General features: G+C 34.2%; 3 protein-coding genes across 3 annotated transcripts; 1 reads left to right on the top strand and 2 right to left on the bottom strand.

Annotated features, from left to right (window-relative positions):
- The first annotated feature begins 915 nt into the window (after nt 1–915).
- Nucleotides 916–2093, top strand: DUT1 (DUTP-PYROPHOSPHATASE-LIKE 1). Its single transcript, XM_011026109.1, has 3 exons — nt 916–1329; nt 1426–1517; nt 1608–2093. Exons 1-3 carry the CDS (start codon nt 1016–1018, stop codon nt 1850–1852), a joined length of 651 nt encoding a protein of 216 aa, XP_011024411.1. The 5' UTR covers nt 916–1015; the 3' UTR covers nt 1853–2093.
- On the bottom strand, nt 2001–4332 carry LOC105125594 (glucan endo-1,3-beta-D-glucosidase-like). The gene is made up of 5 exons (XM_011026108.1): nt 4117–4332; nt 3352–4016; nt 2934–3257; nt 2398–2686; nt 2001–2289 (listed from the first exon to the last, which is right to left on the bottom strand). The coding sequence occupies exons 1-5, from the start codon at nt 4325–4327 to the stop codon at nt 2246–2248; spliced, it is 1533 nt and encodes a 510-aa protein (XP_011024410.1). The 5' UTR covers nt 4328–4332; the 3' UTR covers nt 2001–2245.
- Nucleotides 4333–5352: 1020 nt separating this feature from the next.
- Nucleotides 5353–10074, bottom strand: LOC105125596 (uncharacterized). The gene is made up of 5 exons (XM_011026110.1): nt 9489–10074; nt 9111–9172; nt 6692–9031; nt 6445–6544; nt 5353–6212 (listed from the first exon to the last, which is right to left on the bottom strand). Exons 1-5 carry the CDS (start codon nt 9595–9597, stop codon nt 5602–5604), a joined length of 3222 nt encoding a protein of 1073 aa, XP_011024412.1. The 5' UTR covers nt 9598–10074; the 3' UTR covers nt 5353–5601.
- Nucleotides 10075–14842: the final 4768 nt, after the last annotated feature.

Here is a 14842-nt window from a genome sequence, read left to right on the forward strand (position 1 = left end):
TATTTTATACATGTTTTTTATTACACATAAACTTCAACCATAATTTTACCAAAAATATATCTAAATCCAACTAACCAAACTTATTTTTTTTTAAACTATATCCATAAAAACTGTCTTAAAAACAAACAAACTATTAATATTGATTCTCAGGCTTTGAAAAATTTAGCTCGACATTTGGCAGAGTGCATACAATAAGTTGCATACTTTGTTGATAAAGGGACATCTCATTATATATTTTTTTTGCATGTGATATCATATAATTTACAAGTAATTAGATCCATCGTGTACATGGCTATATCCACTTCTCATAATGGTAACTCTTCCTTTGAATTCAGATAGTTTTATTGTTGTATGTAAGTGTGTGTGCGTGTGTATGTATTAAAAGTATAAAATAAATAATATCCAGGAGGATTGGTAACAGGAAGTAACAAATATGACTAATATTAAGTGAGTACATTATGTTTTTTCAAAATATTTTTTAATGAATAATATAATAAAATAATATATTTTTAGTCTTTTTATTATTAATAACAATATATTAATTTGATGTTTTTTCTAGTAAAAAATAATTTTTAAAAAAAATGTAATGCCAAAAAAACGACAAACCTTTCAATTTATAAACATATTAAATATCTTTTACATTTTTTAAAAAATATTTTTATAATAACCACTCTTCTAATGATTCACTTATATTTTTTTAATCTAAATCATTATGGCAAACATTAAGCTCAAATGTGCAAGACTCAATGGACCAGAACACCGGCCTATTGAAAACCGAACGACCAAAAATATGGGCTCGTTTCAATGGCCCATCAGACCCGTCATAGGCCCATAAAACCATTTACAACAAGAAGAAGATCTACAAAACCACAGCCCTGATATCAATTCCAGGCAGCACTCGCAAGTAGACGACCACCTAAACCCATAGGCCCATTTACAACAAGAAGAAGATCTGGAAGAGCAGAGCAGTCGGAGTCAAAATCCCAGAGGTGCTTGGAGAAGGCGCCCCAAAATCATGGCGGGAACATTTAGCGCCATCAATTGGAAATTCCCGCAATTGGCGGGCTTCTCTCTACTTAATCACCAAATCCCTGCCCCCTTCCGTCTTCTCAACTCCCGTTTTTGTTACCCTCGAAACTCTCAAGTCCTCAAAATGGCTCCAGCAGATCTACAAAACCACAGTCCTGATGTCAAAGAGCCTTCTCCTAAACTCCCCAAGCTCCAACATGATAACATCCCGTCATATCTCCTAAGAGTGAAAAAACTCTCTGAAAATGCTGTTTTGCCCTCTAGAGGCTCTCCCCTTTCCGCCGGCTATGATCTCTCCAGGTATATAGCAAAACCCTCTTCCAGTCCTTTCATTTTTCAGAAGGTCAGCGCAGGATTATTAGCAAATTTATGGTTTTTTTTTTTAATGTCTTGCAGTGCCTCCAAGGCAAAGGTACCAGCTAGAGGAAAGGCCCTTATCCCTACAGATTTGAGCATTGCAATACCTGAAGGAACTTATGCTCGCATTGGTAAATCTCACCCTGTTTTTTTTAATGTTATACATGTTTGTTTTACATACGGTTTGATTTTGTTTCTGAAGCTGGGTTTTGTTGATTTAGCACCCAGATCGGGACTGACATGGAAGCACTCAATTGACGTGGGTGCTGGTGTCATAGACGCAGACTACAGAGGTCCAGTTGGGGTTATCTTGTTTAACCATTCTGATTTAGATTTTGAGGTCAAGGTTGGCGATAGAATTGCGCAGTTAATCATCGAGAAGATCGTGACTCCTAATGTTATGGAAGTTGAGGATCTGGATGCAACTGTGAGAGGTGCTGGAGGGTTTGGATCCACTGGCGTGTGAGCTTCCCGTGCCTCATTAGACTTTTTTTGAAAACTTATGTTTCTTAGCGGGTAAATTTAGTGAACAATTGTCGGCTTAGTGGTTGATGTTTTAGGTTTGGTGATGTTTTAGTGGTTGAAGACATGTATTTTTAATCGCCTTATGCAACTCATCTTTTGCAACAAGGCTATGGAGATTTATCTTGCTCCATAATCTCTAAAATTACTCAGCTGTGAGAAATTTAACTGGCTCGTTTCACAAACACATGGAGAATTGGTGTTCCTGGCATGAAATGCTCCTCATATGTATAACATCCCATAATTTACTAAAAAAAGATAATACCTTCTCCGCTTGAAGTGGGGATAAGAACAGCACAAACCATAAAGCACCACCACCCTAGAAGACTATTACTATTCAGTTGCTTCCACTGCCACTGGGGTAAGTGCAAGCATTATAACCTGTAGAACAGAAGAATAAAGGAACGTTACAGAGACTGTAGTTTATGCGTAAATGCAATAAAATGCAGAGGGATTAGCAAGACCAACAAGTATTCTTAGTGAACTTACTGGGGTTGTTAGACGAGAGAGTGGCTGACTGTGAGAAATCACAGTTCAAAGGACTTTTATCAGAAGTTTGATAGAAGAGATTCATGGCATAAGCAGCATGTGATGCTATTGTGTTTGGTTCAAAGCAAGCCCCGCCTGGTTCGATCGGACTACAGTCAATCCCTCGTCCACAAGCATAATCCAGATTAGCCTGCAATTGGGCATCCGATGCACCAGACTTAGGCACACACCATGTTGCTTTCTTCGACGTTGGAGATGGGTTCGTTGGAGTTTTTGGTGTAGCCGGAGTCTTAAAGCACAACAGCTCTGGTTAATAAAACTCTATAAACTACTATTACAGTATTACTACTAAGATGAACAGAGATATTATACACAGAACATGCTGTAAATTAGCTGATCCACATGCATGAACTAGCTCATAAACCTTGAAAGGGGACTGCCCATTCTTTTTAACAAACAAAATAATAGAATCTATAAAAGCGTGGAGTTGAATTATAAATATTATTGAAATATAATAAAATTGGGCTCTTAATTACCTGGCTACTTTTAGAGAGCCCAACATTATAAGCCATGGTGAGATCAGGCTTGAAGAGTCCAAATGATCGCTCAGAACCAGGTCCAGGTTTCAAGTCTTCATCATATAGACCAAAAAGGTATGTATCCACTGATTTTCCTGGCATGAGAGGAGTGCCCTCCATGGATCGAAGGTGTGCGATCAAATTGCCATTATAAGCCTTGGCATTCTCAATACTTGGCCCTATTTCGTTGTCATCTCCTTTGTATGGCCATCCAGTCTCAGCCACCACAATCTCTACATTCTTAAATCCAATAGAATTCAGTGCAGAAAAAACTGCATCAACCTGCAATTCAAAAAACAAACACTGCTTCTAAGCAACATTTTTTTTTATTTTAAAAGACAGTAGTTGAGTTGCAATTTGATTTACTCCACCTCACCTGAGCATCAAACATGTTCATGTACTTAATCTTAGTGTTTCCGTCCACCCGTCCCGCATTCTGCTGGAAAAGGCAAAAAGCAAGAGTCTCGGGCCTTGTATCGCTTCTGTAAGCAAAGTAAGGGTAGGGATTGATGGCAAAAGGCGAAGCAGTCGCATTGTTAAACCCCAACAAGCCCTTCATCAAATCCTCATAGCTTGGATCAAACCTTCCAGAAGAAGGCGGCTCCGACTGCTTAAGCACTCCCATCGAGTGAACAGTAGAGACCTTAATTTCCCCCCCGAGCGACACATCATTCAGAGCATTCTGTACTTTTTGCATGGCTGGTAAGAGCTTGTTCATGAGATTCTGGTCGCCGGAGGTCATCACCTCGTTTCCAACATTGATGAGGATGATTTTGGAAGCTGGATAGAAGGGGAGCACGTTCGTGCTGATCCAGTTCTTGGCAAAACTGGGATCAGAGGCTAGTGCTGGAATGTCACCATTTGCAGTGCCGATAACAATTCCAATTCCGGTGTTGGCTAAGGCTTTTATGATGGCCGGGTCCGATCCATATAATCGAAACTTTTGGATTGAAGTGGATTGGAGAAGCTTTGCGGTGGCTGATGGTGGTGGAAGGTTGTCGGCAACTTGGCCGTAGTTTACACCGATAAATGATTGCGAGTCTAGCAGCAAGATATTTAAAAGCGGGTGATCGAATCAAACTAATTCATATATCATATTTCAAGCTTGCTAAAAATAGAAAGAGACGTAATTTAAACTCACTTGCAATATTTACAGTCAGTGGGAAGGAAACGAGGAGGAGGAAAGCAACAGCAGAAGGAAGCACCGCCATGACTGAGGAGGAGCTTATGTCTCTCTGTTTTGCATATTTGAAGAAAGCGGAGCGGTGGGCGACAAATATAGAAGAAGAATACGCTAAAGTCGATGGTAGAACCGTAAAGACAACTTTCGGTGTGAAGCTGAAACTTCGCATGTTTTTCACTTGGAAGCATCATTACTTAGCTTCGCTTAATGTTATTTATTTTAATTGCATGATCTTCTAGCAGTATATTTGTAATCACTACTTTTTAAAATACATTTTTAAATATATTAAAATAATATTTTTTTATTTTTAAAAATTATTTTAATTTATTAATGATTATCAAAACAATCTAAAAATAAAATTCAACCACACTTCTAAATACATAGTAAATTTACACCATAATACACTCTAAATCTATCAATTAATCAATAATTTAAAAACTAAATACAAGGAACATGTTGTTTATAAGATATTACTTGATTAAGTTAAACAACACTATCTTTGATAAACTAAACAGAAACATAGTTTTTTTAGCTCGACTCCCAAATTTATTTATTTATTTTATTGATATAACTATATGATATATGATAAATGAACATAAATTTTAACAAACCAAGGAAGAAAACTTACGTGATATTGATCTAGAAACCAGTACCCTTGTAAAAAAAAGATATGCCCATGTCTGCAAGCCACCTTACTGGAGGAAAACTTAGCGATTACGAAACAACGTGCCTCCTTTTTCACAACGGAAAGCATTAATTCCCAGTGAAGAAAAGTAAAGCATATTCAAGTTAAAGACGGTGGGTTTACTTTGGCAAATGCGTGTATAATTGGTGGCACAAGAATAATGCTTTGGTAATCCAAAGCTTTGAAAACCATCGATCTTAATCTTAAGCTTCCTGGAAGCTTCATTTCTTGCTAACCAAGTGGCGAGCGATTGTTTTCCTGGGCTCGTAACTCTCGAGCCCCTTCATGCACCCAAGAAAAGAAAAGAACTATATGCTAGCATTAAAAACATCAAGTAAACTTCAATAGTAGTAATATGGATATTGAAACTGATTAAGTTTTAGTATTTATTTTTTTAACAATAATAGATTTATTTTTTAAAATTATTAAAATTTTAAGATTAATAATATTAATTGAGATATGTGCAAACTAATAATATATTCACATTAATTAAAAAAAAAAAAAGAGGAAACTTCAACAGGCGCGCTTTTCTTTTGTCCACATCTATCTACTTTCCAATACATTAACTGATGAATTGATGTCATCTGCCAACAATTTTTAATGGATAACTAACAAGCTTACTCTGAGAACAGAATTCTGGCAGTAGAAATGTATTATTCACACAAAATCCTGCATATAAGCATTACATTTGAACCAAAAAAATCAGTAGAAAATGCGTCCTCTCTCTTTTATAGAGAAATAATTATTCTTCAGTCCAATCAAAACACTGGCAGAAGGTCTCTGGTGACTTCATCAAGCAGGCCATTAAGCATGAACTTCTCAACATCCCTTGCAACATCATCTTTTTCAAGAAATCCAAGCATCTTGTCCCAACCGAAGTCCCACATGCAGTTCACATCTAAATCCCAGCTGTACACATCACATTCCACCATTTTTGGCAGGTAATCTTCAACAAGACACTCAGCATTACCATTTCTACCGTAGAATTTCAACTTCTCCAAGTCTTTGTGCAATTCCTTGATCAACTTGTCCAAAGATTTCACCTTAACACAAGCAGTAGATATTTCCATCAATGGATGGACACTGAGCTCTTCCTTTTTTCCTTTCCTTTTCATTATCTCGTATCCGCAGTCTAATATGAGCTTGCTTTCTTCGTCGTGATACTCTTCACTACCAGCACGGAGAATGCCCAGAGGGATGTCGAGTTTGAACAGCGCCTCTACTGTGTTAAGGAATAGTTGACTTCTTATCAGGATCTGCTTCAGGTGGTTCTCACTTTCACTTAGTGGCTCCGGTGTCACCAATTTCGATGCTTTCTGCTTCTCCATTTTTGAGGGGTCAGCGATATCTTTGCTGTTTTGACGAGTTCCTGCATGCATTTCCAACAACGAAGAATGAATGATATAATATACTGTGTTGTCTGTTTTTCATGCTCTGAATGATAGAAGTTGGTTTGAGAGCAAACAAGGATTTACTGGTAGATTTTACATGGAAAACCTAATTCTACGTGGTAGATTAACATGAGGTAGGATCTGGGGAATGATGCAAATAAGGAGAGCAGTACTCTGGAGAGTGAAACTGAAAGGCAAAGTTGTACCTACCATTAAGTGAATCCAAAACAAAGTTGTGAGATTGCTGTTGATCCCTGCCCAATTTCTGTCCTAGTTGCTCATTTGTCACCGTTGAGATTGTGTTTTGACACTGCATAAGACCGAAAAGAGCTCGTGTTAGCTCACTACCAAGCAGCAAGAATTGTCCCCTATGAAGAAGTGGCTTATAGTTTGTGTGAGTATAAAGGGTATTCTGAGAATATTTTCTTAGATTGCAGTAATTAACAAATGCGCTTACACTGTCAGTTTGAACTAGCATATTTGGTTCTTTCAGGATTTGGCTTTTGTCTTCCACAGGACTGTAATAGTTGGATGCTTGTTCGACTTTACTATGCAGATCTTCCAACACATCCGATTGCCGGATGATTTCCGTTGATTTGCTGGATTTAACAATGCGTGCCTCTGCTTCTCTAGGCCTGATGGCTCTCACTTGTTCAACTTTGGATCCACCAAGTTTTTCGCGCCTTTTCTGTTTACCTTCTTGCGATGCAGAAATCTGATGTTTTTGTGGCCTTGCCAAGCTGTGTGGGGTTCCGCTTTTTCTTGTCACTAGTTCATCAATCCTTCGAGGAATCTTAGCTTTTGGTCCCTTCATCACATTCTGTGTGGCTGGTGGATGAACTTGCTTTTCTTGCATAGTTGGATTGCTGATTTTCTTCATCATATCATGTTTCAGATCGATTGGGGAGCAATGTTGATTCGAGTTCATGGTCTTTGAATCTTTCAAGCTAGCCTGGTTATTATTAGAACTTATTCCGTAGACAAGATCTTCATGTTGCCTGCCGGTTGGAAACCCTTTGGATGGCACTCCCACTGATTCTTCAGAACTTCTATTGCTAGGAGTTGCCTGGTTTGTCTGTGAATGCCTTTTTTGGAAAATCACAATGTCATTCATGGGGGCAGTCGTGTTCTTGGACATTACTTCAGTACTTGCTTTTTGAGTTCTATCTTGAATCTTCTGTCTAGCAATCTGCCACTCTCTCTCTCCAGCATGATGTTTTATGTCTTGTTGTTCAAAGTTCTGGAATGTTTGAGGCTGTCGGAATCCAGTATCATTGGAGGACTTCGGTTGATCGGTGTAGATGTACCTGTTTTCATCTCTCTTTTCTGTTTCAAGAATGCTTGCGTTGTGCTCTATTTTCCATTGCATTGTAAGTGCAGATCCCGCTCCATTTTGTGCCAGTGATGCCATCTGATGCAGCTCAGGATTTCGGATTAATTCTCTTGTTTCACCTCGCTCTTTCCCTTTCTGCTCTCTGGTCTTAGTATTATCCTGAACAGTTTTTCGCTTTCCTGTGCTTTGGCTCATTTGGATGTTGTTGCTTTGGTGCCTATCCATTTTCACATTAGCTTTATTCGAGACTCTCTCTGATTTCATTCCTTCCACCTCTTTACTGGGTGGCTTTCCATCATGCATAGTCATTTCAAAGCTAGCATGGTGATTTGGCAGGTTCTTTTCTGCTTGCAAGGCATTCTTTGGGTCCTGGAGCATCTTAATTTGGTTGGGCTGCATCTGTTTTTGCTTTCTTTTTGTGAACACTGAATTCTCAGCATCTTTTGTCCCGCGTTCTCGTGTAGTGCTCCCTTCTGCAGATTTATTTGTGACATTCCTTTCAGTTTTCTGCTTGGGACTTGACTCTTTCTTTGCGTGTTTTGAATCTGCATTTTCTGGAACCTCCTCCAGGCCCATTAGTTTTGCGATTACATTTGGAATTCTCACCTTTTCTGGTTTGGATTTTGATGAACTCGACTGGTTCTTCTGTTCAAATAATGCTGCTGAAGTCTTTGACGTGGGGCCATGGCTAGATGATTTCTTGTGAGAAGCTGAATTTGAGGTGCGTAAAATATGTTTATCATGGTTGAAATTTGTAGCTTCTGATGAGTAAGTCAGAGCCATTAGCCTCTGCCTGAAATCAGTCCTTGCAACTTCCTGAATGTGATGAGAATTTCTTGAGGGCTTGTCAAAGGAGAACCTTGGCAGAGCAAGTTGTTTATGCTCAGCTGTTCTGACGAAGTTGTCTTCATCGTCGTTGTCATCCTCATCAAGCAACGTGATACGAGTTTTGCTCTGTGGGGTGATCATATATTCTGAAGCTTCTTGCAGGTTTACAAGCATCCTCAAAGACTCTTCCAAATCCATGGCCCCTTTGAGTAGCTCCTTGCCAATTTCTATTGAATATGATTCAAAGTTAAGGCCATTTGAACAAGCTCTCAGAATCTGATGTAACTTCTGGGCACCTTTTGATATTTCTTTGATGTGGATATGGGAGAGGGCAGGGAAACGGTTGCTTGAAGAGTCATGTCTATCAATACCACTTCTTTCCATCCTCCCCACCTCCACTGATCTTCTGCCAATTTGATGCAGGAAACCTAGCATTGAACTATTGCCAGACGAATCCATTCTTCTGAGTTTTCCACCATTCTCAAGGGCAAAAGCCAGTGCCATGGACAGATCTCCTATTTGCTTCGAGCTTCGACCTTTCCCATATGGAACAATCTCTGTTGAAGCTTCTCCATGGGAGAGTGTTCTCTTGCTTCCACTAGTTTTATTGTACGCGCTTCCACTCCTAATGCCATTCTGTGGTCATGGAGCAGTTTGAGTAAATTGGAAATCCATAATAACTAGGACTGTCATGAGATTGAGCCATGATACTCACACTTTTATGGGCCTTCATTTCTATGGATACTCTGTGAGTTTGCTTGGAATTGGCATATACATCTGCACAAGCACATGATGCAGAGAAAACAACAATCACTCTTCAAACTATCCAAGCACCTACTCCTACTACAACGCATGTACCGTCCTTTGATCTTGAAAATAGGCAGGAATTTTGTATACTACAAGACTGGATGCCACTGCCTAGTTTTAGATGATCATTTCTAATTCACAAGTTAAATATTTTAGTACTGAAAATAGAAGCATCCAATATTCTGATTTGTTTAGACCACAATTTTTCACTTTTTTAAGCCTTCTAAATGTTCAATTTGCACATTAAACAAAACTAGTGGACAGTGAAATTTGATGGAATGCTAACCTGGAGCAGCTGATTTCGAACCTCTTGAGCTCTGAGACACAGCCATTCGTTCCTTCCTCAACCGGAGATCGTCTAACAGCTTCTGTGCAAATTCTGACCTCTTAGCCATACTGTTCCTCTATGCTGGAACCAAGTTCCAGTGCCCTCAAACTCTTCAGAAAGAGAAGGGGAAGAGTCTCTTTACATTGTTGTGAAGATTTTCTTACACAGAAGAGGATGTTCCCTTGTTTCTTTTCTAGTTGAGAGGCCTCTTTCGGAGGTGGGTGAGGTGGGAAGTCCAGTGGAAAGCAATGGAATGGAGTTATGAATTTTTACCCTGAAAGTTTGACATGAACGTTAGCTCTCTCCCCCCATCTCTCTCAAACTTTGATTCTAATCCAAGCAATGGCAGAGGTTTCAAGGGGCTTCTCTTTCGAGCATTCACTCTGTTTTTTTTCATTAATTTTTTTTTCCATTTTTGATATGCTTGCTACTTGGAAAAATGCAGTAATTATATTTCGATTTATTCATGCAGTTCAGGATGATTCGTTCCCGTCTATTGAAGGGACAAAGGGGTGTGTTTGTATATTTTGAGAGAGAAGCTACTGTGTACCCTTTTGTCAATGTGCTTTGGGTTAAAGCAAGAGATGATGTGTCTAAAAGTGGTATAGGAGCATGGCCATAGCACATGACATGGATATCACATTCATGAGGACGAAATCGGCATCTTCCATTTTAGAGTGCGATGAGTGACTTGGAATAAATGCCTGTCAGGAATCATGCAAGGTATGGGCTGTAAATCTCTCTGCAAATTGCTTCTCCATGGAGCAACCTGTGATTGTGGAGCCATGGAAATACAAAAGTTATCATGGAGATCAGATGAAACATTCACAGGGATTACACGACAGTCTGATTTGGTAAATCCGTCGTCCTCCAGCTCAAGCGTTACTTGGGCGATTGTAGCGATTACGTCCACAAATGAAACTCTTCTATGTAATAAATACATTAAAATTGATGGCCTCGTGTTTTTCTATTCACCAAAATAGTGTAGTGTGGTGATTTTTTTCCCCTTCATATAAAAATTTAGTTGCCTTTAAATTATAGATATTTTTGTCTTTTTATACGGTTTTTTAGATATTATAAATTTATTTTAAGATAGTTTGCTCAGTTCAATATATTTATAAACTGTAAAATAATATTTTGATATTTTTATTTTTTATACATGATAAAATTACATATGTATTCTTAGATTTTTTTCAGCTATAATTTTTTTTATTAATTGTTAGTTTGATCAATAACAGTTACATAATTTATTATTAAAATAATATTTTTAATTTTAAAAAAATATTGGCATGTGTAGCATTGAAATCGCCATATATTTTAGGCGGCGCATGCAACAACTCAAGGTGTTCAAAAATGAGCTTCCTTTATCTCATGTTATTCCTCAGCATCTCTCCTTCTATATAGAGTAGTACATGGTATCTAGAAGTTGCTGATTTATTATTAGTGATCAATTTTTTTCCTTTTTATTTCTCTTTTCTAATCTATGATTCTCATTATTATTGATATTTCAGATTTGATCCTTGTAATTTTGATTTATGTATTTTTTTTTCATTTTTTCATTTTCTCATTTGTTAAAGTTTTGTTGTTTTTCAATTTTTACTTTTAATTTCTTATTTTTGTTCTTTGCTCTTTCATTAAAATTTTTATGGCTTTCAATTTTATCCTTTATAGTTTTTGTTTTTTCAATGATAATAATTATTCCAATTTGATCCATCTCCTTTTGATTTTTCTTGGCTTCTTTGTTAAAGTTTTTATAGTTTTCAATTATATTCTTCAAATCAAGTTAATGGCTTTTATTTTTTTCAATAATATTAGTAACAATTATGATTATGATAAAAAAATAATAATAGTAATGTTAGTAGTTTAAATAATGATGAAGATAATAATATTATTGATAATAATAATAATAATACAAATAACAATGAATATTCTAATATTATTGATGATAATAATGATGATGATGATATTATTACTAATCATAGCAAAAATAATGATAATAATAATAATAATAATAATAAACTAGATTAGTGATGATAATAAGAATAATAATAATTGTAGTGGTAGTGGTAATGAGAATGATATTACTGCTACTATTAATAGTAATAATAATAGTGATAGTAAAATATTAGAGTTACTAGATACTTAAATGATCGTTAACTTCAAGGCCCATGAGATTAGTCCACTAGATACTTACATGATCGTTAACTTCAAGACCCATGAGATTAGTCAAGGTGTACACAAGCTGACCCAAACACCCAATTTAATATAAAAAAATAATAGTGGTAATAATAATAATGATATTAATAGTTATGATAATAATATTGATGGTAGTAATAACAGTGGTAGTGGTGATAGTGATAATTATGGTAATAATAATAATAACGGTTGTAATAATAGTAATAGTAATAGTTTATTACGATGATAACAATTGTGGTGATAATGATAATTGTAATGACAACGATAGTAATAATAATAATTATTATTATGATATTAGTAGTAGTAGTTTGAATATTAACTAAAAATAAAGCTTATGGCATTTTCATTGTACATAAAATCATTATTCGCTCTCTTAAAAATTATTATAGATTGGAGTAATGATTTTTTGAAAAGTTTCAATTTGATCTATGAACCTTTTTTTTTAATATAATTGAGTCATTTTAAGCCTAAATTAACACTCTATTGCATGTGTTTTTAAGTAGGAAAGGTTGAGTTTGATAGACAGGATTGAAATGAAAAACACGAATAATACAGGAGATGCTTTCAAATTTGTTTATGAAGTACATTTTAGTTCAACAGTTTTTTTTTATCTATAAGGTGACTAGTCCCTTTAATTTATATAAAATATGAATTTTAATACCAAACTTTATTTTGCAGTATTTTTTCATGGAAGGAGAGAGATAAATCATTGAATTCTGGTGAAGATAGAGAAAACTCTTTGTTGATAACAATTCTAACCGTCAAAAACATTAAAATTGGTGTAAACAAGTTTCACTAAGTGAGAGGAGTTTTATGGTGGTTATTTTAAACCTTGATGTAGCTTAAAAAACCATATTTAGGTCAAGGATGCAATTTTTTCCAATTTAATTTAGTTGTTTGGGTTGTTCTTGGGTTTAATAAATTGATAAGTTGGTTTCTTAACTTTCCAAGGGTATTTATATAGTATTTTATGGTTAAAATAAGTTAAAAATAAATTTTTTGCATAAAACATTTATAGGCATGATTTTCTGACCACTACAGTGCTGATTAGAATCTATACTACTAAATGACACGTCGACTGCTATAATGGACAACATGTAATTTATCTATTTTTTTTACAAAAATAATAAGTCAAAAGATAAGCACATGAGCGCGAGCCTAGTCTTTTTCTTTTTTGATACTTTTTTTTTAATTAATAACTTTTTTATGTCCTTTTAAAATAATTTTAAAGTTTGTTTTTTAATTAATACCTCTTACATGTCACTTTTTTTTATTGTCTTATCTAACCTTCTTTAAATGATGAATATCTTTCAATTATATTGGGTATCTTTGATCTCTTATAAGGTTAATATGATTTTTCTATAATTTATATATATATATATATATAAATCAAATTTATTTGTATGAATTAATAATATTTGTTTTTCATGATATTTTTAATATAGGCAACTTTACATAATATTTGTTCTTTTATTTTATTCAATAACAAATTCATTAAACATAATTAGGTAAACATACGTTTATCAATTTTTATTATAAATTAATTTTAATTAACAAATTCATTAAACATAATTAGGTAAATGACTCGTGTTGTGCTATTAAATATTACAAATTATCTTTTAATTATTGTAATTTTATTTTTTTAACCATCAATTTTCTTTTTCCATTAAATTATTTTGACCTCGTGATCTAGGTTGCATGATAGATATGTGATATTGACTTATCTCATATCTAGGTTATGGATTTTACGAGTTAACCCAAATTTGTTGAATATTTTATTTTATTTTATTTGCTGATACCTCATTTTTATTGTATTATAAAATTATTTAAATTTTAAATCAATCATTGAATTTCTCTCAATTTTTTCAAAACATGATTGTCTCTTATTTTTTTGGGTTAAATTTTTTTTGGCTCGTAATGTTGCACGTGCCACCTACCTAGTTAATTTCTAAAACAAATCAAACAACACATCCTTTAGTTTAATAATATCTTGCATTATAATATGACCTTTTCTACTAGTGTTAGGAAAAACTATATCGTCGCATATAAGATCAATTTTATTGAAAATTTTCATGTTTTGCTAATTTTTTTTATAAAAAATAAAGTAAACTATATAGACGTTAACTTGATATGATTTAGTTGATGTGGTGAGCAAACAACAAACCAAAAGATTGGTAAAAAAGTAGTTTGAGAAAAAAAAATTCAAAATGATATCTTCTTTGTAAAGATATTAATATGAAAACATATTAGATTGATCAATTCAGATCAACTCTAGTTAACTTGTTAAATTTGCAATCCTAATCACGAGAACATGATAACCCGACAAAAAGTAAATTGAATTTTTTTTTGAAGTTTAATTTCCAATCAACCTAACGTTGAATGATGAGATTAAAAAAAAAAGATAAAATCAATCTAGATTAATCTGCTAAACTCATATTTTACATTATGAGATCAGGATAATATAATAGAAAGTAAATTAAAATAAATTATGAAACTTATTTTTTTAATTAATTCAATATTGAATAATAAAATTAAAAAAATTAATTAAAAAAAGATTACAAAAAAATGACATAGATTAATCCACCACATCATGGTCCGAGGGTTCATAAGACCAAGATAACTTATAGATAACAAACAAAAAAACAATTATAGTCAACTCAGGTAAACCTATTGTATCCACAACTTAGGTCACGAGGCTAAGATAATACCATAAAAATTAAATCAAAATAAATTATAAAGCACAATTCTGCGTCAATACAATAAAATTGAAAAAAATCAATTTAAAAAGGGACTAAAAGAATAAACGTGGTCAATTCATATTAAATAGCTACAAAAATAAATTCCCTCATAAAAAAATAAATCATGAATAATAATTTTTACTTAATAAAATTTTGATGAATAAAATTAAAAAAATAAAAACCAAAATCAATTAAGTTAACTTATCAAACTTGTGATTTGAGTCGCAAAATTAAAATAACTTTATAAAAAATATAATAAATAAATTATGAAATTTAATTTTAACAAACCAAATATTAAAAAATTAAATTAATTTTTTTATTAAAAAAAACCAAGAAAACAGAAAAACACATAACACTGTTGAAATAATCAATGTTTGT

The sequence above is a fragment of the Populus euphratica genome, unplaced genomic scaffold (genome assembly GCF_000495115.2).
Source record: "Populus euphratica unplaced genomic scaffold, PopEup_1.0 scaffold58.1, whole genome shotgun sequence".
Lineage (NCBI taxonomy): Eukaryota > Viridiplantae > Streptophyta > Magnoliopsida > Malpighiales > Salicaceae > Populus > Populus euphratica.

What these genes read in the sequence shown, in the direction of transcription:
- DUT1 (XM_011026109.1), top strand. Translation starts at nt 1,016, where the DNA reads ATGGCGGGAACATTTAGCGCCATCAATTGGAAATTCCCGCAATTGGCG. An exon ending in GCCGGCTATGATCTCTCCAG is followed by an intron (nt 1,330 to 1,425) that starts GTATATAGCAAA and finishes AATGTCTTGCAG; the next exon opens with TGCCTCCAAGGCAAAGGTAC. An exon ending in AGGAACTTATGCTCGCATTG is followed by an intron (nt 1,518 to 1,607) that starts GTAAATCTCACC and finishes TTGTTGATTTAG; the next exon opens with CACCCAGATCGGGACTGACA.
- LOC105125594 (XM_011026108.1), bottom strand. Translation starts at nt 4,327, where the DNA reads ATGCGAAGTTTCAGCTTCACACCGAAAGTTGTCTTTACGGTTCTACCA. An exon ending in ACTGACTGTAAATATTGCAA is followed by an intron (nt 4,017 to 4,116) that starts GTGAGTTTAAAT and finishes TCTTGCTGCTAG; the next exon opens with ACTCGCAATCATTTATCGGT. An exon ending in GGCTCTCTAAAAGTAGCCAG is followed by an intron (nt 2,687 to 2,933) that starts GTAATTAAGAGC and finishes TTGTGCTTTAAG; the next exon opens with ACTCCGGCTACACCAAAAAC.
- LOC105125596 (XM_011026110.1), bottom strand. Translation starts at nt 9,597, where the DNA reads ATGGCTAAGAGGTCAGAATTTGCACAGAAGCTGTTAGACGATCTCCGG. An exon ending in TTCGAAATCAGCTGCTCCAG is followed by an intron (nt 9,173 to 9,488) that starts GTTAGCATTCCA and finishes GTGCTTGTGCAG; the next exon opens with ATGTATATGCCAATTCCAAG. An exon ending in TGCTAGTTCAAACTGACAGT is followed by an intron (nt 6,545 to 6,691) that starts GTAAGCGCATTT and finishes GGTCTTATGCAG; the next exon opens with TGTCAAAACACAATCTCAAC.